Source organism: Sitodiplosis mosellana, unplaced genomic scaffold (genome assembly GCF_009176505.1).
Source record: "Sitodiplosis mosellana isolate CC-2019 unplaced genomic scaffold, AAFC_SMos_1.0 Smas_scaffold_6197, whole genome shotgun sequence".
NCBI lineage: Eukaryota > Metazoa > Arthropoda > Insecta > Diptera > Cecidomyiidae > Sitodiplosis > Sitodiplosis mosellana.
Window position 1 is genome coordinate 4,286,648 of NW_022601438.1, and position 26,763 is coordinate 4,313,410.

At 37.6% G+C, this 26,763-nt stretch overlaps 1 protein-coding gene and 1 long non-coding RNA gene across 2 annotated transcripts in view; one reads left to right on the top strand and one right to left on the bottom strand.

The window, feature by feature from the left end:
- Window positions 1–15,736, bottom strand: part of LOC129577216 (bombyxin B-1 homolog) — a 30,054-nt gene extending 14,318 nt beyond the window's left edge. Inside the window, exon 1 of the mRNA XM_055463862.1 lies at window positions 15,707–15,736. Within this exon, the coding sequence (XP_055319837.1) occupies window positions 15,707–15,721 (15 nt within the window). The 5' untranslated portion in view covers window positions 15,722–15,736. The remainder of the gene's footprint in view (window positions 1–15,706) is intronic.
- LOC129577217 (uncharacterized) lies at window positions 11,210–16,103 on the top strand. Its single transcript, XR_008688982.1, has 5 exons — window positions 11,210–11,279; window positions 12,286–12,412; window positions 12,817–12,984; window positions 15,670–15,753; window positions 15,814–16,103. It is a non-coding gene; the product is annotated as an uncharacterized LOC129577217 (long non-coding RNA).
- Window positions 16,104–26,763: the final 10,660 nt, after the last annotated feature.

Genomic DNA, 26,763 nt, shown 5'->3' on the forward strand with positions numbered 1-26,763 from the left:
GAGAGAGAGAGAGAGAGAGAGAGAGAGAGAGAGAGAGAGAGAGAGAGGGAGAACAGAGAGAAGGAAAAAATAAGATGCAAGAGAGCCGAAACAAATGGAAAAAACGATTCGAATGGAATGGAATGTAAAGAATTGATTTGTTTGAGTGGGAGAGCGCAGTCTTAAAATAGTCCTGATAAAAGTAAGTGATAAAAATAGACGGATGATTGCCGCTCTCTTATTTCTTTCTATGATGGAATCAAGCCATCGGTCGTATTTTTCGATGCGAAGTGTAATTATTTGTGTTGCTTTTATCTCTCTCCCTGTTATTGCTCTGCTCTTTTTGTTGATTGTGTACTAACAGACATCTCATTTTGCTTGTTATCCCAGAAATCAGCTGATGAATCATTCGACGCCAAGATGTTGGGCCGTTGTGTTTCTTGTTGTTGTTGTTTTTTTGGAATTGTTAACATTCCACGTTGGCTATTCATGATCATGTTCATTTTTAGAAAATTTCAATTAAATTAACCGCTGGCAATCATCATTCAAGCCTCGAAACAACTGAACTGGTAGCGGAGCTCCTCCATTTTTGGTTCGATTTGAAATATTCATCACGATTGGAATCCACAATTTCAACCATCATTTTAGAATTTGACTCATTCGATTCATAGAGAACTTTCGAATGAATATTCCCTGCAAGTTGGGCATCGAAATCTGAATCGCTCAATAACTTGATTTAAATCATCTCGCAAAATTATTTCGAGTACGTATGTATCAGTATGTGAGCTGTATGTTAGTTTCGGCTGATTCTCCATATATGCCGAATCGTTGTGGATGCATTTCAAAATGACATACAGACGAAAATCAGAAGCCGTGCGCATGAAAATGAAACACACAATCAACAGTTAACCGCTGGAATTTCTCTTACATGCATGCAGCGAAATAGCATAGCATAAATACACAACAACACTTCGCACAAACCATATGATTAATAAACGATGAGTGTATATTTTCAACTGATGTTCTGTGCATGCATGCGTGTGTGTGTGTGTGCATCTCATCAGCTGTATACCAAATAATCAAGACAAAGTGCAAGTCGATGGGAGCGCTCCTCGATGTATTTTTGTTTTTGCTCTTGCTTTTCGTACATTTGGTTGTAATAGATTGCCATTGTGAACATATGGTTCTGTCATCGTAGACAGCGAGTGAACGTGACAGAGACAAAGGCACAGACAGGCACTGATAGACAGAGAGATACAGAGAGAAATTGAAGTCATGCATTGAACCTTTGTTTACTGATTTTTGGTCTTGTCATGTCGACAGAGGGCGAGAGAGCGAGATCGACAGAGGGCGAGAAGCACAAGGAAGAAGAAATCAGGCACAAAAATGGAAAAAGACACAACAACAAGAAAAAAACGCTTCATCGATGATGCTTAAATGGTTCGAAAGTATTCATTGAAATGATTTGGATGTGCCGACAGCCAAATGTTCCGAGGGAATACTGTGTCTTTATGAAAAATAGGTTTTAACATTGAACACAGTGAAAATTAAATTTCGTTCCCCTATTTAATTATCAACTCTCGGTGCTGAGAAACGTCAAAAATTAATTGCATCATTTTCGCCAAGCCTTACACGCTTCTGTCTACCTTCGCAACCAATAAATCTAACTAGAAAATCGCGCTGTGAAAAGTTTGCCAGTACTTTTGACAATAATAATACAGCGCAATGGAAATCTGTACCTCGAAACCTATTCGTAGCCAGACAAGCAACACCGATTCGCTATCATCAAATACCATCGCAACTGAGAAAGTATATTAATACATTAATTCATTGCATACCTGTTCGAAAATACTAATGAAAAAACAAAACACACTCATACAAAAACAAACCCATTGATGATGTCACAACGAAAATGACAACAAAAATTCGCCCGGTGAGGGTGTGATATACAAACGCGTATCGGTGTCGGCATGCAAAACGATTGGAATTAGTTCAGTTTGCGGGCAAATGTTTGCGTGCGAATGTGCGAGAGGGAGAGTGGGAATAAATGCAAGTGTATATTGAATTCAAGGGAACGATAGACAATTCAAGCGAAGCGTGAAATGTTAATTCACGCATAAATTACAGTCACAAAGTCAAGCCGATGACAATCTCGATTTTTTTTTGCCATTTTAATTATTAATTAGGTCACGAAAAGAAAAACGGTGCCAATAAATCATAATTTATACATACATAAGTAAACAAATAAACAGACACAGGCTTTTGCACTCCCCTCGTTCATTCTCTATCCATCTTCGATACACGACAGACACACACACGCACACACACACGCACCCGCTTATTCGTTTGTTCGGTCGCTTGCACTCGAATTTGGACGTGTGCACGTTGCCCGTGCATTTTGGGTAAATCATTTCAATTGTAAACACATTTCGTTTGATACGATCGCGTGTTAGTGCTTCATATCATATTTACATTGATGGCATGTTCTCATTGCATGCACTCACTTGGTGAATGTGCGACGCGCGACTACGGAGCTCTCGCCTTCGTTTGCGCCTTCGAAAATGATTGAAAGTGGGAACAAAAGCGCATCGAGAAGCACACATAAATGTAGCAACAAAGAGATAGAGAAGAAAAAAAAACATCAGATAAAATTTAGATTGCATCAATTAACTAATTCGATTCGTTGATTGTCATTGCGATATAAAGAAGCGGGAGCTCGCGCAAGGCACACGGAATGCGTGCAACAACGAGAGAAAAAAAAGGCTTCAGCCAAGAACAGGTCAACCTTCTTCCATGCGTATTGCTTTCATTATCAGTATCGAATCGAATAGATTTCGTTGGTAAGATATAAAAGTGCTCATTTCGAACACGAACATCCATCGTTCACTTTTTTTTTCCAGCACACTATGTGAACAACAAAACATACGCTGCCATATCGATGGCACCTTTACCAAAAGTAATTTCTCGCTAATGAATTGATAATAATGCTAAAATCATGTCAGCATACAGAAATTTAATGATATTGGCATTGTTCGTTGGGCTATTAAAAGAAACTCAATTATTTGAGTAAAATGGCTATTAAATTGACCTAAATTGCACACATACACACTCCTTCACTCTCTAAGTCTCACGTGGTTCAACAATGATCGATGTTGTTGAATAGTTGGCCGGAAAAAAAACTTTCCAGTGGTTTTTCGTCGTTTTTTTTTCAATGTCAAGCCAGAACACATTCATTGATCAATTAATTTTCGTCAAACGCACGGCGGAAACATAATAAAAGGAACCAACGTCCGGTAGGAATAGTTTTGTTTTCTTCTTCTTTTGGATTGATAAACGAGTCGCACCATCACAATTATCTAACTAAGCATTAATCAAAATTATCGCTCTGGTTGCTTCTTTTTCTCTTCTATTCTTCAAGTTTTCATTCGCGTCGACAACTATTCTTGAACTAGATTTTGGTGTGAAATTTCGTTATTTGTTTATATTTCGACGTCATATTTGTGTTCGGCGAAATGTCCAATTCTGTAAGTGTCAACAGACAAGAAAACAGTTGAAAAGCCAACGAAGCGCACCATGTAAATAAATTTCCTATATAAATTGATAATTAGTACACACACACACACACACACACACACATCGTATTCGGACTACACTCACTGGCGCTTCAGCGTGAATTTTGAACTTGTTGTCCAATCGCTATTATTATGTGTTCTTTTTTTACTCTGTCAAAACGATAAACAAAATATCACATACATAAATAATAGCAACACAAACAGAAAATTGACAACATAGTAGTTCGGTTGATTCACTTCTGGATTGCTCGTCTCATTTCTTTCTGCTTCTTTCTTTCTCATTTCGATTTGTTCCGCATCTTCATCCTCCTCTTCCTCTTCTTCTTCTTCTTCTTCTTTTTCAACTGTCATTTCTCGTCGTAATGTTTTTGAATCTAAAAATAGCTAGCCCGTTTATTTTTGTTATCGTTGGAATTTTCCCCTGCGATTTGTTCAATGTGTGCATTGCATTCTATTGCGTTTTTTTCTGATCTGTTATTGTAACAATCGTTTGTTGATGAGTTTTATTCTCGAATTCGTTATTTTTTCCCTATTCACTTGCCGGCTTCACTAAAAGCCCGGCACTTTCCTTCGTTATCGGGCGGCGCGCATTGCCTGTTTGCTCTCCACATATTGCTATTGCATATAAACCATTTTTATGGTTTACGCTTTAATTTGTTTACTCCAAACTATTTTCTTATAGCTTTGTTTTCTCTGTGTGTCCAAACTTGACAGGAAAATAAAATACTGCGTCGGATACACCATTCGCTGTGTTCGAAAAATGCGTGTTCGTTGTTTGTCTCCCCCGTGAAATAAGACATTGGACTTTGCTAGATGACAACAACAAAGGCGTCGATCGCATCGAACAGCGATTTATACGAATTGCAATTACTTTGCGGTCACAAGCGAACCTCCCTCCATTTCAATGATTCAATGTTTGCAAAACAATTTCATAATGGCAAAATGATATATTTTTAGTTAATTGTTCGTTTCAGCTTAAAATAAAAGTGAAAAAATGATTACATTTTAAATTACGAATATACGAAATCAGCGGCAAAAGCAGAGAGTGTGAGAAATGAAGGAAGTGCAAAGCGCAAATGCGAATTTTTATTCTGTGCTGGAAATACGATAACAACGGGGTAAACACTCTCTAGCAAACGTTTTTTTTTTCGTTACTTTCGATCGCTAAATCATCAAGTCAATCTATATCTGGCTATTCCGCCCCAAAATATAAGAAATCGTGCAAAAAACACATGCTCAATAATTCGTCGTTTCTTCCGTGGTTTTCATTCTTCGCTGTCGTCGATTTCATATGTGTTAAAGTTCGGTGAATCGTTGAGCTATTATTAAGCGATAAAAGGATTTTGTGTGCGATGTGAAAAGGGAAATCACGGTGCGCCCCCGGTAGAAATGAGCGATCACAAGCAGCTGCAGCACGGTTAATCAGAGAATCGTCATGCGGTGCTTGCGTACGAAATACATCATCCGAGTGTAAGAGGCAGAGCTCATTATTAAATCGCCTCGTGTTATTGACATCGTTTATGTTTATTTTTATGAGGACAATTACGTGCCTCAATTCAAAATTGACCGGCCGAACCGAAGATTGCTCTCTCTCTCTCTCTCTCTCTCTCTTTCTCGTATGTTGTGTGTGTGTTTCGTCTGCTTCTCGCTCATCGTCTCTGTTCCTCTTGTGTGTCCGGCTTTTTATCAGCCTTTCGAGAGAGATTATGTCATATCTGTATTTGCAGACCAGTTAGAAGGTTCATTGTCTTGTCGTGGAGTTAGCGTTTATCTCGTTTACACCATCTCAAATTGCACGGCGTCATTTCTATCCATTGCAGAAATCAATCGTGCGCGCAAACATTCACCGAAAAATGAACAGTTCATTGACTGGGAGCAAACGCCGCTTCGATACGCAAAATTCATCGTTTTTTTTGTGCGGCTTCTTCGAAAATTAAATATTTTCCACAATTATCAGTGGATAGAGTTGTTATTGTTTCATTTTCATTGTGGCCAACTTAAAAAAAAGAAGAACAAAAAACACACAGTCCTTTCGAGCGGCATCGATTCGGGTGTTTATTTTTGCATTTTATTATTATTTATGGAATATTTTAACGATTAACACTCAAAATATAATTGACAGACAAGCAATGAATTGAATAATTAAGTGATCCCCATTTCTCTCTCTCTCTCTCTCTCTCTCTCTCTCTCTCTCTTCCGATTTCAATTCGTTTTTGCTGCTTCAGACTCTGATTTTTTTCTCTCTCGCATTTGCCCTTTAATCAAATTAAAATCGGCTCCATTCTTTGGCTGACTCAATCAACGTTATTTCATTCGGTATCACCCATTTGAATGAGAGATTGAGCATCATGGAGGTTTATTGGCCTTGAGGCACTTTTTTTTCAATACCAATGAACAACTTAATTTACACGAGATAAGCGATGGTACGTTGTGGCATGCATTGTCGCATCATTTAGTGGACTTGGATTTATTGATTGTGGTTTAATTTTTTTCTGCTCTCCTATTACGTGGTTGATTCTTTGTATTCTCCACCGCATGAATATTGAAATGCTTATTTTGATATAAACATAAGGAAAAGAGTAGAGTATGTCAAAGACTTTTCATTCCTATGGACTTCAATTTGGATTGAATTTTCAAATTGGGATTAACAATTGATTAACTTGATACGAAGAGATGAATTTAGGGAAAAAATACGTCGTTGTCGTTTAATTTGTCACAAAATAGAAATGGTTCAACTGGATGAGAATCGATTGCATTAGACCGCTCAAATGTATTGAGTAATATTGCTCGAGTGCATCCCAAATTGAAACATTGATATATACTTTGTTTCATCCAGAGATTATTCGTAAAGAGCCGGGCCATGGCTCAAATGTACCACTCTGATTGCTTCAAAATACAATAAATTTGATAAATGATGAACTCAAAACAATAATGCGAAAGCTATATTGAGTGTGCAATGCATGGGCAATGCTTTCACAGGGTGATCTGAAATGAATATTTTTGTGTTTGCATCGAAATTCTTCATGTCATTGCTACTTTGAGCTTAAGTGAGCGCTGGAATTATGAAATATATTGAAATAAAATGAAAAAGCTTCAAAATATCGCGTTCGAAACTTAAAGAATGGAAATAAGAAAATATCCGATCACATTATTGCTGAATTCCAATATTCTTTGAAATTCTTCTGAAAATATCATCGAAAGTGCCATGTTCATTCAAAAGATGGATAAAACGATGTATCTCTTCCGGAGCGACACCCAGTGAGTACGAATAATGATGAAAACATTTGACATTGCCGATTGTAGTATGCGCCGAATGGATGCTTTCTTCTCGGATTTGATGGGTCCCATTTGAGCTGTCAACGCAAAAGAGAACTGCAAATGATAAAGATACTCATAACGAGTTTGCCGGAGTAAAAAGTGATTCAATTTGTTTACGTTGAAATTGATGGGATCTCTTTTTTTCTCTCTCACTCGTTCGGTCGTTCATTCTTCTACTCTTTTATATAACGTACATATATATCGTGACAAAGTACAAGCGTTTCGAATCGGTTGTGTGACGGATTTATTGCTCAAGTGTTCACATCGATTTGGTTGTTGTAGACGATGCTCGACTTTTTTTCTTTCGTCAATTTTCATTGAATAACACAAATGTTGTGGCATTTCAAATGCAATCGGCTAGAGAAAGCTCACAATGAATAAAAATGCGAAAATAATAGCAGTGACATTGTTCGATTCGGAAAGTGGGTGAATAAATCTTTCAAACGACTCACACACAAACAAAGAATAAGCGTTTCAAACAAACAAGGGGACAAAAAAAAATGCCTGCGAATCCAATCTAAAATCGGACAATTGCAGAACCTGCGCAATATCTTGCCTCTCTATTCACGGATGCCCGGCCGATTTGACATGACATTCTTTGTTCGGCGACATTCACGTCAGCGGCGCTCGTTAAAAAATAAACTGTACGTTGAACTTTTCAGCCATTTCTCCGGGAATGCCTATGCGATTGTTGATCACAAAGCCAGACAAATGGCGATTGAAAAGCGACGAGAGAGTGTGCGGGCAAAAAAGAGAGAAAGGAAGATTGCAAGGCCACGAGAGATACATGCAGAGCAAATGGCTTAAAGTCAAAGTGTATAGGGTATTTTGTGTCTTGAAACCTTGGTACAAATCAAAGTGAATAAAACACAATTGAACGGTCAAATACGTCGTTGTTTTTTTCCCTCTCTCTATCTCTCTATTTGTTGTTCACTCTCTATTTCGCCAAATGTCTAATGGCTTCATTTTTGTTATGCACAGTAAAAAATAAAAGTCCACATCTAGCCGTTTTTTCAGCTAAAAACGCATTCAGCCGATATTGCTGCTAGTAATTTGAGCTGCAGGTAAAATTCCGCTTATAATCTAGTCGGTTTTTCGTCTAAAACTCAATTTACTAGGCAAAATATAAGACTGGGCGCCTCTACCAGTCGAAAATCCGCCTAAGTGTGGACTTTTATTTTTCACTGTGTGGGTTTTTTTCTTTCTTTTTGTCATTTCTTTCTACATCATGCCACAACATTTGAAAAATGCCGATCACAACTTTTGAAACGAAAGAGCGAGTCTCAAGAGAGAAATAAGTTGTGCCGGCCTATTCATCGATCAGGAAGCGGAACGGAGAAAACAAAATTGGAGAAAGAAATGTTACCAGTTGACAATGTGACTTTTTATGCTGCTAATACCATTTGATATTTCAAAACAGTGGGACAAGAACCAAGAGAAATCTGCTGGAAGTGGCGCACACTGGTAAATGGGACTGGTTGATGAACATGGAAAGTACATATCGCAATTTGGTTGCCGTTGAGTTGTTTTTTTTTATCTTCCACTCATGCAGCACGCAGACATTTATTGCTTCGTAATTTTCCAATTTCGGAAGCGGTTCCATTAATTCGACGACATTTCCTAAGCCATTCATGCGTATTCATGAAAATTGAATGAAGCACCGCTGATTTGTAGTGCATGCACAACCACGAAATGTTAACGATACGGTTTTTTATGGCCACCGCTCTTGGGCATGGTGGCTTAAAGAAGGGCGTGCGCGCGCGTTTGACACAATCGAAAAGACAAAAGTGACTGGCTCAAATTGTTTATCCGAAATTGTTCATCATATTATCGAATGATACCAAATATCAAAGTTATTACAAGGAGCCAGACAATAGCGGCAGCGGCCATTGTTGACCACATTGACACCATATGGAAATCTCGAGCAAAAAAACAACAAAACATGGTTCAGAGAAACAAACAAAACGAAGAACAGCAACAACAATGTGGACACACGGGCGAACATATACATCGCAGAGAGTGAGGAAAACAAAGAAAGGCATTGAGAGAGTGGGCAAGTGAGTGAAAAAGAAGCACATTCCGTATAAAGTCAACAGAATTGCAATGGAGATTTCCAGAATGCAATGAAAATTGTGAGAGAGGGAGATTGAGTAAAACGACACAATGCATGGAATATGAAAATAGCTGGCCGAACCAGTGAAAAATAGTGTGTGTGTGCGTGTATGGCTCGGTGTAATCAGAGAATATTCGAAAGCGAATAAGAAGAGTTGAATAACAAGCTTTAAGTATTATACAATTCCGTGTACTGGATTTATAACAAAAATCAATGCAATTGCTCCCTCCCTCTCTCTCTCTCTCTGTGTGTGTGTGAGTGTTCACTTGGTGATCGGACTTTTAAATGGGATAACTGTCAAATTGTTTACAGTTTTCAACTCTGACTGACAATCGGACAGCGGCCGTAGCAGCAGGAGTCGCTGTGGGGAGGGGAAAAAGATAAGAGCAAATGCATTCCCAACTCACACGATGCGATCTATGGGTATGAGTGTGTAACCGCAGCATTTTGAATCAGCAAACAAATCGAGCCAAAGTGCATATTTCCGAATGCATGGGAATCACAAAATGAATTTTTCTTCACGTTAAATTAATACCACCGTATACATTACAATGTAAATGTGAGCAAACGAGAGAAGGAGAATTGGGTGTCAATATATTCGCCCTTGTGCACTTTTCCGTACGTTTGCAATAGACTACCATATGGTTGTTAGACAAATGCTTTTGTCGTCGATTCTATTCTTATGACATGACAAATATGCAGATCTAGCGACTTGATGTGTTTTCCCCAAACTATTTGCTCGAAGGTTTCAGTTTAACTGTCACACTTGTGTCCGCACATCAGCAGAAACAAAAAAAATGTTTAGGATCGATCCGAAAAACCAGAGCAATCGAAATGAGCTTCAAACGATTTATTTACTCAATTGATTTCAGCCAAAAGCCAACCAAAACCCCGACTGATTAACAAAAATGATACGATTTTCGATACGATTAGTTCCATTTTAAAATCGGCTTTGAACCTCTCCGCTGATTATAAACTTAACCTTTGCTACAAAACACGGGTGCCAATTACAGTGATTTATTTAGATTTAGACAGTTTTTTTTCGTATTCGTTCAGAGATAAATACATTGAAATTGGTCGTACGCCAGAAACGAACGTGTAAAATGTCATGAACAGATTTCGTCATCATTTGGCCAAATGGTTGAGGAAATTGATCGATAAATTTTATGATTGATATTTGGAAGTGGCACTTGAATTGTATTCAATTTAAGAAGTTTTGAATCGCTAACGGAATTTTCACATCATCAAATTCGAAAAACACACACACAAATGGTTTCGATTCATTTCCATTGAAATCATTTGTTGAATAATTTGTCTCTTTGTCCCTTCCTTTTTATGCTTTCTTTCTACCATTTTTTTTTTCATTCCTTTCAAACTTTCTAATTGGCAAAGAAACCGAACTTCCCATGCCGTATATGGATTTAATTTTATTACATGCATTTTATTGTCAACGGATTTGTTTATTTCTCTCTCGTTCTCTTTTTCTCTAAGCGAACCGAAGTCGTTCATTGTGTGTACATAAAAATAGTTTGCTTGTATATGAAGGCAGAGAGTGTGGAGAAAAGGCGAAGCAAACCGAAATGGGCATTGAGAACGGAGATAGAAAATGGCCTAAAATCTATATAAGCGTTACATACACCAGCCAAAACTGACATGATATAAATTTGACAGGGCCTCTGATTCTCTCTCTCTCTCTCTCTCGTTCTCGGCATCATATTCAAATAATAAAACTCAAATTAAATGTGATTTCATCATTGTTGTTTTGAGTTCTGTGCGATTATTATGGTCATTGGCTGTTATTGCCCGTTTCAAGCGTTCGTTTTTCGTTGATTTTGAATCGGGCGAAGAGTGAGTGAGAAAGGCTGCGTGTGTGTGTGTGTGTGTGTGTGTCTTCTGTGGTGATGCCTAGAGAGAGAACAACTAGTTCATGTTATTGATTGAATGAATTACTACGAATATACGAAGACGACGAAAAAAGAGCGGCTTGATATTTTTTGCTCCTAATCCAAATGAGCAACAGCACTCGATCCATTTATTTGTTGTTTGTTTCCACTTTTGTTTCCTTTCTTTTTTTAATTTTTTTTGTTTTGTTTCGCCGAATGCTTGCTATTTTTAGCAAAATTGTTCTTGGGGTTTTTTCGCTTCTCTTTCTCTCGTTTCATGCATTCATCACAATACTTTCGAGTGGAGTTTTTAGTTACTAATAGTAATTGCGGCCATTTCGATCGTCATCACAGTGATTTGTCCATTTTGACATTGTGTTTAGATTGTGTGTGATTTCAAATAAATACGATTAGGTCATTGATTATTACTACTAGCATTTTCAATCACTGTCAGTAATATGCGGTTGCGCGCGCGCGCTCGCTCATTTGCTCAACAGAAACAGAGAACGGTCAACACAAAATCAATGATTAAATGTTTCACTTTGTTTTGACGTGTTTTATGTGTGTTTTTTTCTATTATTGCTACTTTCATTTATTATTGTAGCATCGGTCGCGATTCGAAAAGCGGGAAATCGATTTTGTGTAAAGTATGATTGTGTTTGTGAATTCCGTAGCGTCTGAACGTTATCATTTGACATTTGTTATTTTGAATAACAGTGTGGATAGAGCACATGTTTTTCAAATGCAAATTTTTCGGAGCTCGCTCTCCTAATCAAATCGAATTTCCCTCAAATGATCAATGGTCAATTCGATCGCAACGGCTTGGTTTTTTACATTCCTTTCGTTCTCATTCTCAGTCAGAATCAAGCACACGCTTATAATCTCATAGAAAATTTGTGTCAAGACATTCTGCAGCGCCGTCGATTTATGATGACAAAATTCAGTACTAATCGGTGTTATTATGCAGTATTTCTCAATTTGTCGAAATCACTTCCAGCTATTTACAGGCGATTTCGCCGTCACTAATCGACGGCGCTGCAGATAGTCTACTTTCTTGATTCTAATCGTGTGGAATCAAGTGAATCATGTTTGTTTGTTTTCTATTTCCGGGAATGGCATTTGTTATTTGCATCGAGGCGTTGATTGACCGGTATGTGCACATGTGGAGCCGGAGAATTTGCTTTTTTTTCTGTCTGCGTTTTTAATACACAACTCGCTTTCATCTCAAATTTGCATAGTCTATGCACTCCCACACACATAGCTACTGTATAACAAGCAATGTAGAAGTACACACACATGTGACAAACAACTAAATGCGGTAGACAAAATTCGTGGAAAACTCAATTCATTGCAAATGACATTAGTTGATTTTAATGATGGCAATTCATTTGTAAATTTTTTTATGACAATTTTTTTTTAGTTTTGTTTCAGTCGGATCAATTGACGGTGACACGCGTCGTTTGAATGAACGTCGTGTATATCGGCCATTTTCCGAGTGACATTAATCAGAAAAGGGGCAATAAACTAAAAAGAGAATGCGAAAAGAGGTAATAAAGTACAAATGAAAAGAATCGAAATGATGTGCATTGCATCAGAAATAGAACACAGCGAAAATGTGTTTCTCCCCCTAAACTGCTTCTATCCGGGATTTGAAAATATTGAGCACATTGAACGTTTTGAGGACGAGATGGCAGTGGTGACCATTGCAACGACATTTGTATGAACGTTTTCATATTGGCACACGCATACAGCCAACAAAAGGAGAAGACGAAGAAGAGGAATATAAAAACATGTGTCTTCATCATCTTCAGACATAAAGTGATTCTCAGAAGAGTAAATGATGATAACATTTACTGACTGGCACTCATTTTTTTCTGTCTTCTTTTAAACACCACCAGTGACCATTGAATTTACAGAGTGCCATTAAATCTAATGTGATTTTTATTAATAGCTTTTTAACGCATTTCTACGAAAGAAGAAAAAAATCCCAACAGATAATCTACAACTGTGCGAATAATGCATCCGAATGGACGGCATACCAATCAAAATGAACTAGTCTACACTTGCAACCGTTTCAACGATCACCATTTCAAACGGAATGGACATCTCAAAAGATTTGGTAAGATCAAAGCTTTGTGATAATGCCGGTTTCTTTTTATAGTTTTACGACAATATTAAGTAGAAAGAAGACATTAAATATAAAGGAGTTGTGTTCGGTTTTTTTTGTACCAAAGAAAATGGTGCGATTTCCAGGAACTTTGCTCAATTCAACTGCAAAGCACAAGTTGTAAAGAAGACTTGTGTTTGGTTCACAAAGAAAATTGCACTGTTCGACATCGATAAAATAAAGGAGTCAAACACTAGATACCTGTGAATCTCTTTAAATTGAGTGCTTTATCTAAATCCGCACCAATAAATCCTCTTTGCGGCCCACACATGCACAAGAAAAAGAACCGGACCACGGTGGTCGTATGACTAAGATTGAATCGAAGCAATTAAATGGATTAACACCTACTCGGGAAAAATAAATAGGCAAAATCGTGAATAAATCTTGTGAAACATTCACTCATTCACACACGGATTTCTCTTTCTCTCTCTCTCTCTCTCTCTCTCTCTCTCTATCCCACCCTCTTACTTTCACTGAAGATTTCGAAGCGTTGGCCAATCGAATAGCCAGTAAGTGTATGTGTACAAAAGCAGTGAAACTTTGTTTCGAGATATCCGTTCAGTGTGATTGTGTGTTTTTGTTATTTTCCCTCAGTTTGTGTACAAATCGAGTCGTATATCAATTCTATTGTTTTTCCGTATATTGCCAATAAGGATTTTGTAGTCGGCTGGATGAACGCAATACGTTGGTATTCCGGAGCTTATCTATGGAATTGTTTATAATTCACATAAGTACGCTGGCAAATCAAAACAGACAGAGAATTCGAAAGGAACGTAGAGACAGCGGGGGAAAAGCTGGAGGAAGAGTGAGAGATGTGTTGTGTTTTCAAATTGATTAGAATATTAATTGTATACATTGGAGAGTCCAATAAATGGCCGTGTGTCGATTACGTTGGAATGCAAGAAACATCGATTTTCGATTTAATTTAATGTCTCTTCGACGTCGACTGATCATTTCTCTCTCTTTCTCTTTCTCTCCCTCTCTCTCTCTCTCTCCATCTCTCTTACCCTCGCACTGGACCAAGAAGTGCTATAAGGTCGTTGATTTTCGCATTCGTACGATGCGAATGCTTACACGTATACACGTAGTGTGTACAGAAATTGGCATCAGCATCTCGAAAAGAGTCAGAGAGACATCGACACCCGTGTCGATATGAGCAATAATTCATTGGGAAAATCAAATTAAATGCAACAAACACGTAGACAAGCACAAATCACATTACTATCATTATTACTGATTGTTATCATTGTTCTTGTTCCATTCTTTTCATTTCTTGCTGCGCTCAAAACCGAACGCACTACGTGTACGCACTACTCAAAATGTACCAGCTCAACTGCTCGAGAATATAGTAATCAGTTATTCGCTCATGAACTGAGCCGAAGAGAGAAAGAGAGAGAGAGAGAGAGAGAGAGAGAGAGAGAGAGACAGAGAGAGAGATGCCTGGCTGCCAGTACAAGAATCGTGCGAATGTGCGTGTATGTGACGCGATTCAAGAATATATATTTTGCTTTTCGGTGATTGTAAATAAAATGTGATATGATTCAATGGGCATTTCATTGAATTGAGATACGGTTGTGAGCTGTAACCGAATTTTCGTGAGCTCGCTCCATTCGGACAGTCAGCCGCTGGCTCCTTACTCTTGTCAATCGTATTAGTGGAACGACTGTGACCATATACTGAACAGTAAACAGGCAAAAAGATCAAACCGCAGAAATTGCGCAAAAGATCAAAGTCCAGTTCCAGTAATGGCTACGATTTATTGGTAATAGCCCGATTAAAAAACTTTAATCGTCAATGACGACAGCATACAGCAACTCATTAGAATAATTTAAAAAAACTAAGTAAATAGTAAACATTTCTTTATTATTCACTAATTTTTATTGGTTTCGCAAAGGAATGACAACAAAAAACCACGGCACGGCTATGCGTATGTGTGACAAGACAATATGATAATCTCGGATTGAAAATGAAACATCAAATGTGTACATCTATTCAATTCAAACACATGCCGGAATTGAACAATATCAAAACGGAGCTATTGTGGCCAAGGACTGTTTCAAATAGTTAGCAGTTCATTTGATAATTAGACTTAAAGGCTTGCAAAAGCCTAATTCCAATACAAGTGGCTTCATTTTTATGTCGCCATTGCACACAAACAAGGCATTGCAAGGATTTTACAATCAAAACAATGCACAATGCCTTTGGCATGGATTCATTTTGCTAAAGAGATAGGCTTCTCCAAAAATATTATTCCATTTTCTCTTTTCATAACGACCCGTTTACTATAAATTTTCATTATTTTGCTCAGGTTGATTGAACGAAATATTTTTTGTGAAAACAGCACAAAGCTGTAGCTTCAGCTACATTTCAAGCGTAACACCTTCACAAAGGTCGAATTTTCCATGCAAATGAGTTGATGAACGATGGAAAACTCGTTGTGTGTTCAATTTCACAATTTTTAACAACCCATTCAAAAATGTATCAACAATTCTTCGAATTAGAAACTTTTTCTGATCAGAATATTCATTGATGATTCACATTATGTAGAACAAACAATTTGATACAAACAAAATGCTTTATTTTTTTTTTCAAAAGACTCCACGTGATTTTTAAATGAAAATGTTTTTTATGCAACAGTTACCCGAACGAGTGAATTATTCAAACGATAACATACCGATGAATCAATCATTTGAAATGTGAAAATCGTTGTAAATCATCCAGGTCGGTGAAAATGGTTTCACTTGGCATTCATATATGTTTAAACTGAGCACTTATTTACAGAATCTGCACATTCCAATCGAGTATAAATATGTGTATCATACGCTCAAAATATTCAAATTACAAATTCAATTGAAACAAAACAGTTTTGGTTCTGTTTGCCGAACAAAAATTCGCCCACTTTAAATGGAAATGAAACAATAAATTGTGACAGTGTTCGAGAAGGAGTTTTATGAGATCGAGAAAAAAAATGAACAAAACAATTGAAATAAACACAATTCAATAGAAAATCAATCTATACATTCGTTTTAATTGAAATGTAAGCACACCGGGGAGCTAAGTGCCTAGGTGAATCCCAAACGAAATGACAAAGTTTCGGAACAAGAAAGATACGGCTAAGAGAGAGAGAGAGAGAGGGATGGAGGGAGGTCGGGAGGTTGAGAGATTGATAGAGAGAAGAAAGAACGAATCAATGTTTAAATCGTCAACGAGTACAAATGATTTGGTGAGAACTTCAATTTGCTTGCATCAATTCGTTCCACTTGGAGACTGTTCATTAAGGCGAACGGGCACGCCGTTGCCTCGTGTGTGTGCCAATCATATATCGCACTAGTGAATATGCCATATTCACGTCTTTTTATATTCACGTCTCTCTCTTTGCCCTCTCTCATTCAACCGGAGAGAGATATGTTTGGTGTCCACTGTCCAGTTGTCCGGGGGATCGAGTATATTTTGTCATGATCTATTGGCAATAACTGTAATTCGTATTAATCGAGTGTTGCGTGATGGTTTCGAGAGCGAATGTCTCTTTTTTTTTCTTCCATTTCGTTGGTTTTCAATTGGATATCAATAAAAGTGTACCCATTTATTTGTGATCACATGAAACGGCAGGCAGACAGACAGACAGAAAAAAAATGAAGAGTGTAGACAGAAATGCTAGACTGTCTAAGAAACAAAAGATGCTGGATATTTAAATGTTACACATTTGTTCGGAGCTCGGCGAAAAAATTTCACTTGTAAGAAGAGCCATACATACATACAAATATTACTGACGTAATTGGCGCGGTGCCGTGCTCATAACATTTAGAACAATTTCGATGATTGTCTAAAGTGGAGTAAAACGAACGAGCAGAAAAAGAAACAAAACTTAGAAGAAAATAGCACTAGCGAGTATATACCTACATATATGTAGTAGATGGTGAACGATCAAGAAAATGAATATTGATACAATAATAATCCTCCGTCCGACACATAATCAAGTACAACACCAAGAGAACGGAGAATGTCACACAAGCAATAGTCACAGAGCAATTTTCTATGTTGAAACTACTGAGCACGAGAATGAGAGACAGAGAGAAAGAGAGATAGATGAGCTGGTTGTGTTTTTTTCTGCTCTTCAAAAGTGTATCGTGCATTCGTACGATTGGTGTTCGGCTTTGGGTACACTAGCAATTGTTAGCATAACAAATTGTCTAATAAGAACAAAGTTCAATTCCACGAGAGAGTATTCAACAACAACAACAATAATAATAACAAATAACACACATATGTCTCAATCTGTAGCGACATTCAGGCGACTCGATTGAGAGAAGAGCCGAAAAAAGAGACGTTGACGACGACGGCGACGATCATTTCAATCATCTATTCTTGTTTGAAATACAAATTAACATGATATTACAATCTTTCGTGTACTTTTCACTATTGATTTAAGTTTTGTTCGAATGTATTCACCGCTCCGAACGAATGAATGATATTAAAAAATATTCCTTCGAAAAACCATGCAAAGATTTTGTTCGTTTGTTCCTTTCTTTTAATTCTTCTTTGAATTTGCACAAAATAATTAAAGCATATTTGTGTTTGGTTTATTCAATTCCGCCAGAATGCTTGCATAGTTCAAGTATGCAACGCATACATACTCGATGTTATTACCTCTCAAATCGGGTGCGATTCCAATCAACCACATAAGCGGGCTGCATCCTATTCATGGGACAATAGGTAATATCCAGTTCGAGAGGTTTATTTAAAAAAAAGAAAAGACGATGATGATATTCAATACATTCACTGAAAATCCTCGACACTGAATATTGTTCAAAAATGTTGTAAATCGTGTTGTGTATACACTGAGAGCATTTGTTCGGTTTGCATACAATTGAATTTTATCGAAAACTTGCCGTTTTGTTGCGATGCGAACAAGCCAAAAAAAAACACTCACGAAATAACTTATCAGCTTATTTTCCTCGAATGGAAACGGATCAGAACACGAGGAAATCGTAACAAACTACTTAGATTTCATTGTTGATAAACAGAATGAAAAGAAGAAACGGCTTACCTTATTTGGGGATGTATGTTTTGTATGTTCGCGTGTGTGTGTGTGTACGTGGGCTTGGGAGGGTGAGTTTTACCGAAATTAAGTACAAAATGTAATGATGTGAATGTTCCTTTTCAATAGCTTCGATTTTTACTCTTATCGTTCCCTTTTTCTCTCTCTGGTGTGTATGTGGGTGTGTGATTGGTCGGTTCTATATTTTCCTCTGTTCCTTTCCTTTGATGAAATTGTTCGAGCTGCATAAAAACTGAATATACAATAAATACCGAGTCCACTTATTTCATATGACAATTACCACAGCGGCTGTTTGAATGTGACGAATGAAAATAGAAAACGATTTTGAATCCAACACAAGAAAAGAATTATCGGATGAAAAATGTGTGTGAGAGAAAACGGAATGAAAAGAAGCAACAACAACAAAAAAGACAATAACAACTAACAACAGATAATTTGATGTGTAAACGAAATGAAAATTTTAAAATGAAATAAACACAAAAACTCCCAAAAAATCAGTAACAAAACGAAAGTATAGGAAGTACTATTGATATGGTTGGAATATGTATAAGTGCTGTCATTACTGTCGATTTTCAAAATTGCACAATACACCGCAAACACATTCAAAATAAATCTGAAAGTTTTCGATTTGATGTTCGGTAATTTATAGGAAAATCGTATGCTAATGAAATCTAAAGTTTAAGCATTGCTTGGCATATTTTATCATCAACGCTCTGCTTCTCATCACATTTGCACACTCGTTCGCTTGCTCATCTGCCGTCTCGTTCGCTCCATTGCAGAACAGTAGCATTTACATGAGCTTTTTCGTCATTGTTATTTCTTCCTTAAGTCTAAATACTATTATTGTCAGCAGTTAACGCAGCGCAAAAGAGACAGACAGACAGTCAGAGCGAGAGACAGGGAGACAGGGAGACAGAGAGACAGGGCGGGAGGTAGAGAGTCTTAATATCCAATTTTATTTATTTATAATATATTTATTTATAATGTGTTCCATGTCACTTGGTTGGTTGGTATTCGACTCATTGGCATGAAACTGCCTGATATTTAAAATTATAATAAAGATGTATATGCAAACATCTTTGCACGTTTAATCTTTTTTCATCCCCCACATTTGGTGCTCTATCGGCGATATTTTGCGTGCGTATGCATGTGGCGGTGTCTGTATATGTACAAACGAAACCAAGAAAGAGAAAGCATGCGACTGAATGCGACAGCTACAATATACACGGTGGTGCGATGTGTTATGATTTCATCAATGTCTAATTACGTTGAATATGTATATTTTTAATCGTGAACACTTATTGACAGAATCCGGGGGCTCATTCGAACAATATTGCCAAGTGCCAAGTGTAAAGTTTTCTGGCTTGATTATTTAGCTGCCTGGTAGGCAGCAATAGCATGAGCTTTTTTTCCATTTGTAGGAAAAATTCGCTCCAAAAACCATGGCGATGATATTATATATGATATTGTATCACCGTGGAAATGTGTATACGGATGAAATGCCGTCATCAACCACCAAAAACGAAGATCGACGATTATGTCGCACATATTGATGGCACTGTAATTCCGATAGGTTTATATTTTAGAACAATGCATAAGCATAACAGAACATAACACGGGGAGCCACATACCATCGCATTATGTTGAAATAAATGCCAGAAGTGCTGCTCATTCGCAACAGATATTTTGGTGGGTGTATGCCACTCTCTCTCTCTCTCTCTATGTTTAGCTTCAGGCAAACTACTGACATGTTTCGGCGAAAGTGTCATGATGCCATACACGCGCCACAAACATCAATTTACTTCATTTCATATCTCTCTCGTTCGCCCGCTCGCTCTTCCGGCCAAAGTAAACTGACGAAATCATTACGCCCGTATTAGAATATGCATTAGATGGCGGCATTGGGGAAAATGTAAATTAAATTGAATGTCGTGTATGCGCGCGCGTTCAATGGTCCAAAAACATATTGTTCTGACGCCTCTAACTGAATTAAAACCATGTTCTAATTAAAATGTTGTAAACCAGGCGAAACAAAAGTGAGCGAGAGAGACGAAGGGGGAGGGAGAGGGCGAGAAAAGAAAGAAAACTAGTTAATACTCGACCGAATGCTCATTTTGCATTACAAAATCGGGAACAACAATTGAATGTTGCATCATAGCCAACAACCCCATTGCAACCTGCCACAACGAAATCAAATCAAACCGCATTAAATCCTTTTTTTGCATGCATTTAATATTTTGCTTGTAATCATGGAACTAAGTTCATCATCATCATTACCGATCGAAATGCAGAGCTTCCAAAGTTGCAGCTTTGTTTTCAATCAAAAGATTATTTGGCATCAAATTCCACCGAAATTATTTATGTTTTAATATACGCACACCATACACTGGGCTTTGCAAATAAATTCACGTATAAATCAATGCATACTTGTTTTTGAATGACACACAGCGCGCGCAAACAGAGTGCTCAAATGACGTAAATACGATTTAAATCACATAATATATCTTCCATAAGCGCTGCGAAAAAGCGTACGAAAAATAATCATAATAATATGTCATATGGGCGGCATTTATAATTATTCTCTCTCTCTCTCTCTCTCTCTCACTCTCACTCTCACTCTCGCCCATGATTTATGAATATTACAATAAATAAATATCCCATTTGAAGTGCGTAGGTTCGGAATGGGAATGGTCGGCGTGAGATGTGGCGCATGGAGTATGTGTGTGAGAGAGATAGAGAAATTGGATACAAAGCAAGTGAATGGGGAAGCTAGCATTAAATGTTCACGGGGCAGATCGTTGCGGAGTATATTTCAGCCACTGTTCTTTTTTGGTTTTGTTCAAATCATGATTATGTACACTTTTGTTTGTTTTACCGTCCACCTCGCATTTTTAGTCATTCATTTGAGATCGTCGGAAGAATTTTCTATTTTTTTCCCTCGGAAATTTCGTATATCGGATCACTCTATCTCGAATGAATGCTGCTGCTGGTGCTGCTGGTGCTGTTTTGGCGAAAAGCTTGGCAACAGTTCGTCTGATAGCCCATATCTCTTGGGGTAAATCACAAAAAGATGAATGCAAAAAATGTGAACGAGAGAGAAAAAAAAGGAGGAGAAGGCGAACAACATACACCACCACACCATCACCATCATCGGTATGCGCTCATAAATTATAAGACGAACAGCCTTTACAAACAAATGAACAAACAGTAACGGGCAATTGGTAACAAATGGCTGCCTTCGCGTTTTCTGCATACACTCAGTGCTTGCTCCAACTCCCTTCCTCTCTCCGAAGCGCGCGATAGCGGTGGCAATAGACAGAAGAGAAAAAGACAAAATTCTCGCTCTGTCGCACCGGCCAAACAAGAATAACAGAGAACGAGGCGCAGAGTGAGAGCAATGCGAGCTCCCTGAAAAACAATTATTTTATAACAACCAACAATAACTCATATTTTATTACGTAATTCTAAAATTTTATTAATAGGAAGAGAGGAGAGCGCGTGCGAGAGACCGAAGTCCCCCCTTCCCACCCAAAACGCATCCAAACACATAGAGAGAGTGAGCGGCAAACCATGAGCGAGAGATTGCACGAAAGATGCGGATTGAGAGGAGAAAGAGAGGAGGAAAAGGATGAGCGAGATATGGAGAGATTGAAAACTGCGTACATAAACGCACTTTCGCTTCACAACACATCAAACAAATGAATAAATATAGAGCAAAATTTATCGTGTATTAATTCATCTCCTGTTCGCTGCTTCGGAATATTCGTTGAGTATGCGAAAAATGAAGTGATCCCTTCGCCTGTTTTTGTGCGGCGGACAGCATCGTCTCTATATATGCAATCGCATAAATACCACGGATTGCCCTCCACGATCGTACATTTATCTGTCGAACGAACATTTTCGCAATAGGTAAAATATGGTGCTTGTGATTTAAAACTTCTTTTTCACTTGGTGTGTGTGTGTATGTAATTTCAGACATACACCATCGATTTTGTGCTTGTCTTTTTTTCCGGCAGTCTTTCGGTTCTGATGCTTTTGATGTGAATCTCTGTCGCCCGAACTGAAGTGCAAACATGGTAGCAAAAACAAACAGACAGACACTGAACACAAATAACACCAATAGCAGCAGCAAAGAAAGAGAGAAATGAATAAAAAGAGATTGTCATTGCAAGGAAATGCTCCATTCAAACACGTATCATTCTTTCCCCAACATTGGCACATTCAAACAAGGAAAAGAGACTCCGGTGAGTGTGTGTATGTATAAATAGAGCGAGTGCAAAAAAAGACGAAAGAAAGAAAGAAATATAAACGCACGCAACCACCCAACAATTTATGTTCTTTAAACCATTCAAACGGAATCTATTTTTTGAGTCATTTAACGATGGTTTGAATTGCCTATTCATAGCACATTTTATTACATCTTCAAATGCCTGTTCAGTCTTTAAAATATTGTGTGAGTTTTATAAATATTCCCTGAATTTAAGACGACGACGACAAGAGCTCATAACGCACCGTGTTATGTGCGCCAAGCACATTCATTTCCTTATCTATTCTATTAAATTACAAAAATTAACAATTTTTTATCGTTTTTTCCACAATTAATACGCTCTTACGTCTAATGGCATCACATGGCAACCGAGACAATTTAACTTCGTTTGCAACCGTTAAATGCCAACAACCAGATCATTTTTGCCCTCTCTCTCCAACAGGAGAAAGATGTTGAAAAAAATAACAAAGAAACCGTTTTTGGTTTTCTCGAGTTGTGCGAGCGTTCGTTCTTTCGCTATCGCTTGCTCGTAACGCCTATATCGGGCTCTCCAAAAATTGCTTAAAATAAATCGTATGACGCCGACGACATAAAAAATCGTTTCACTTGAGGTGTCAATTCGCATTTATTTGAATTATGCGCTCGTTTGTGCAAATCACTCGGTGTGTGCGTGTGGCGCTCGTTGAATTGACGCAAATTCACATTCATACGAGGCCGGAACGGCTTCGAGTACCAGCAATTATGTCAATTTTCAACGAAATGCAAATTACATAAACACTTTGTGTTGCTTTTTTCTACCCTCTTCACTTGTGTGCCATTCCTTCGAGAATATTCTCGCAATTTCGACGCATATTATACACACGCACATACATACACACACTTTCATTCTCTCTCTCTCTCTCTCCCTCTCTTTCTCTCAATCAAGGCTCAAATCGACTTTATCCTTGGAATGACGCCCTCTTTATGCCAATCAATATGCTAAACCCTTTCAATTTTGCAAATTACTCATGGCGACCTTATTGACTCATTTACGACTCGTCTTGGGAAAAACAATATTCTTGACATGTAATGTAATTTGAAGCAGAACAAAAAGCTTTCCATGGGTTGATGTCGTAAAAGTTTTCATATTTTTATTTGTTGGTTCTTAATTCGATAAGATTTTGTTTATTGTCGATTAAAAATTTATTTTCTTCTTTTGGATATATTCCGTTTAAATTGTGTGCTTTGAATATTTTACAAAGACACAGGAATAGTTGAAAAGCATCAATTCATATTTTCAATCGAAAATGATTTAAAAATTCAATAGAAATTGAATAGAACTTCAAAGTGATAGGATCAAATCGAACGTTTTGATACCTGAAAAAGCCGGTCCACAAAATAAACCATTCCAATTTGGTGTTTTAAAACCGTAATTTCGATGTTTTTTTCACAAAGCACGTTCATTTGTTCATATACATGAAATAAGTAGCAATTGGCTTTGATAATGTTCGAATGTGTATTTGACATCGAGTGACAGATGAGAAACCATTTGGAATGGCATTTGTTGGTCATGTAGCCGAAAAATGGTCATCATTTTTATAATCTTGTAATACAATTCCAGTAAATGTATAATGAAACGTTTATTTGATGTATAAAATTGAATGGGGTTACACATATCCAGGTCAAATGTAGACATCACATTCAGAAAGTCATTAAACCTCGACTGTTCGAGTATAACTCTTTCTCTCGCCATTTCGACAGCATTTGTCTGATGATGTTCGGGATTTGGGTGGCATGGGGAGAGGAGTTGGTTTGATTGGTGGCTTAATAATATATATGTACTTTCATGCAAAACGTCAGTATCAATTCATCGTTTTGGGGTTTAAATGGGCATCCAAAGGGATATTGCAACTTTTTTGACCAGAAAAAACGCCATCTTACGTCCTGCCCGTAAATTATTTCGCTGTACATTTAGATGGTAGAGCTTGAACAAAAGTTCGACACTATGCATAAACTTGGAAAGAGCTTGATAAACTTGATGAAATACATATATTTTATGGTCGTTGCAATACCCCTATGTGGGCATCATTTGAAAATGGCCACATTTGGTATGTATACATTCAATGTGATGTGAATTTCGCATAAAATATTTAGTAATCATAAGTGTTGAGCATTTTCTCTCTGTCTCTCCCTCTATCTCTCCTTCTCTCATTCTCTCATTGAAACTGAAAACCAATCGGAATCATGAAGCAATTTATCGATTTGACTCACGATGATGATGGTGTGTTGTATACTCAATGTAGATAAACAAATATTGCAGTTTCATCATCAAGTGAATCAAATGTGTATCGAACGTGAAAATGTGTGTATGTGTTTCATCGACACCGGATTCTGGATCTCGGTCTTTGAATATTTCAATTCGACTTACCAATTTAATTGAATATTTATCGGATTTTCAAGAAATATACCAACACTTTTGATGCAATTGAATGAAAAACGATTCACACAATCAATATTCGAGCGGTTGTCAATGTGAAAACGAAATAATTCAAAATGTGTTCGTGTGTCCGCAAAACACAAATTTTTCGAATGGTGGTGGTTTGATGTTTGGCCGGATTTGCAACTTGCAAATTACGTATTCCACATTTATTGGATTGAAGATGGATTTCTGTGTAATTTTTCATAGATTCATTGTTGCGCTGCAGCGCACAAGTACCAAGAATAAGTGGGAAAATAGTCAATCTCTCAATTTGAGCGCAACAGCTCAGCCAATTTTCGAGCGATAAAAATGCACACACACACACACACATACATATAGAAAACTCAACGAGACTAACAGCTACGGCACAATCGATGTACGACGGTACGGTGTGTTGGGAACATATGATGAAAACGTTGGAAATTGAACAATGAATAGGGCCATCCATAAATTTTATTGGGGCTTACGGCCATACAAACGCAATGACTTCGTCTTTGATTAGAATTCATTCTTTGTAATTCATTGGAAATGGTCTTCATTCAATAGCACATGAAATCGAAACGTATCGAATGAAAGCGATTTGTATCCTTTTACATTGGCAATGCTTAACCTCAAGTCGACAGCTAACCCCAAACAGATCGGGTGACAATAATGTGAGCAACTATACACATTGCAACCGGAAAGAGGAGCAGGAGCTTTACCAACGGCCAACAACCAGGACCAAAGGAAGAAAAACACGTACACACACACACACACACCGAGAACGAGAGAAAGAGTGCTGTCAAGGAATAATGTAACTCATAAAAAACCATCCAGACTTTTTGAGAGAAATATCATGTTGCACATAAATTAAATTTAACAATAAAAGCACAGCATAAGACAACACAAAAATAATAAATTGGCTTAAATAGATAAACTTTGAACTGTATGGGTGTATGTGTGTGTGTGTGTGTGCGCGATTGAGATGGAAGCGAGGCAGAAAGAGATAGAGCGAGGGAAAAAGTGAGCGCGAGCAAAATATCGAAATCCAGAGTGCTATCAACCAACACGTAGTGCAAACTTGTACGTTGAGCTGATGCACACAGAAAAGAATCCCCGGAAATTTTGGGTGTTCGCCGTAAAATTTGACATTTATATTTCTATATACATCATAAATTTCTATATACATTTTACCGGCAACACTTCAATTTTCCGGGCGATGACATATTTTCAAACATTTTATCAAATACTATGTATATTTTGCCGCTTGAAATGACAGATGGCGCTAATTTCTGTTGGAATATTTGAAATTATGTCATCGCCCGGAAAATTCAAGTGTTGCCGGTAAAATGTATATAGAAATTTATATATAAATGTCAAATTTTACGGCGAACACCTAAAATTTCCGGGGATTCTTTTCTGTGTGTGCAATAGACAAAAAGTGAGCTTTATGGAGCAGGCGATCAAACAAATAAACAAAGGGAGAGAGAAAAAAGTAGTGTGTGAGAAACAAGAGAGAGAGAGAGAGTGAGAGACTAGTGGAACTGTAGGAGAAGAAAGCGGTTTTATGGTTGGGTTTCTATTTATTTGTATTGTAGCCACCATTTGGTATGAGTTCCATTGGATTCATTTGTGGGAATCGGTGAGAAAAGGCGAGACCGAGAGGAAATGTGAAAGAAAGACAGTGGGAGTAATTTTGTCACTGGAATGAGTCCCCATACAGATAAACGAATGCGAATAAAATAGTTCAAAGTTTACACAACAAAATATATGGCTCGTAAACTTGGGGAACAAGGCAAACAACTACCGAACATGAACAATGAATCCCAATGTTTTCCATCAATTTGTTGCCATTTGGATAATCGTCTCAAACAAACACACTTATTTCTCCCTCTATTGCGACTGCTTTTGAACGCGCCGCGCGAAAACTTGGATGGGATTATTAACGCTCCTAATTTATATTTGTGG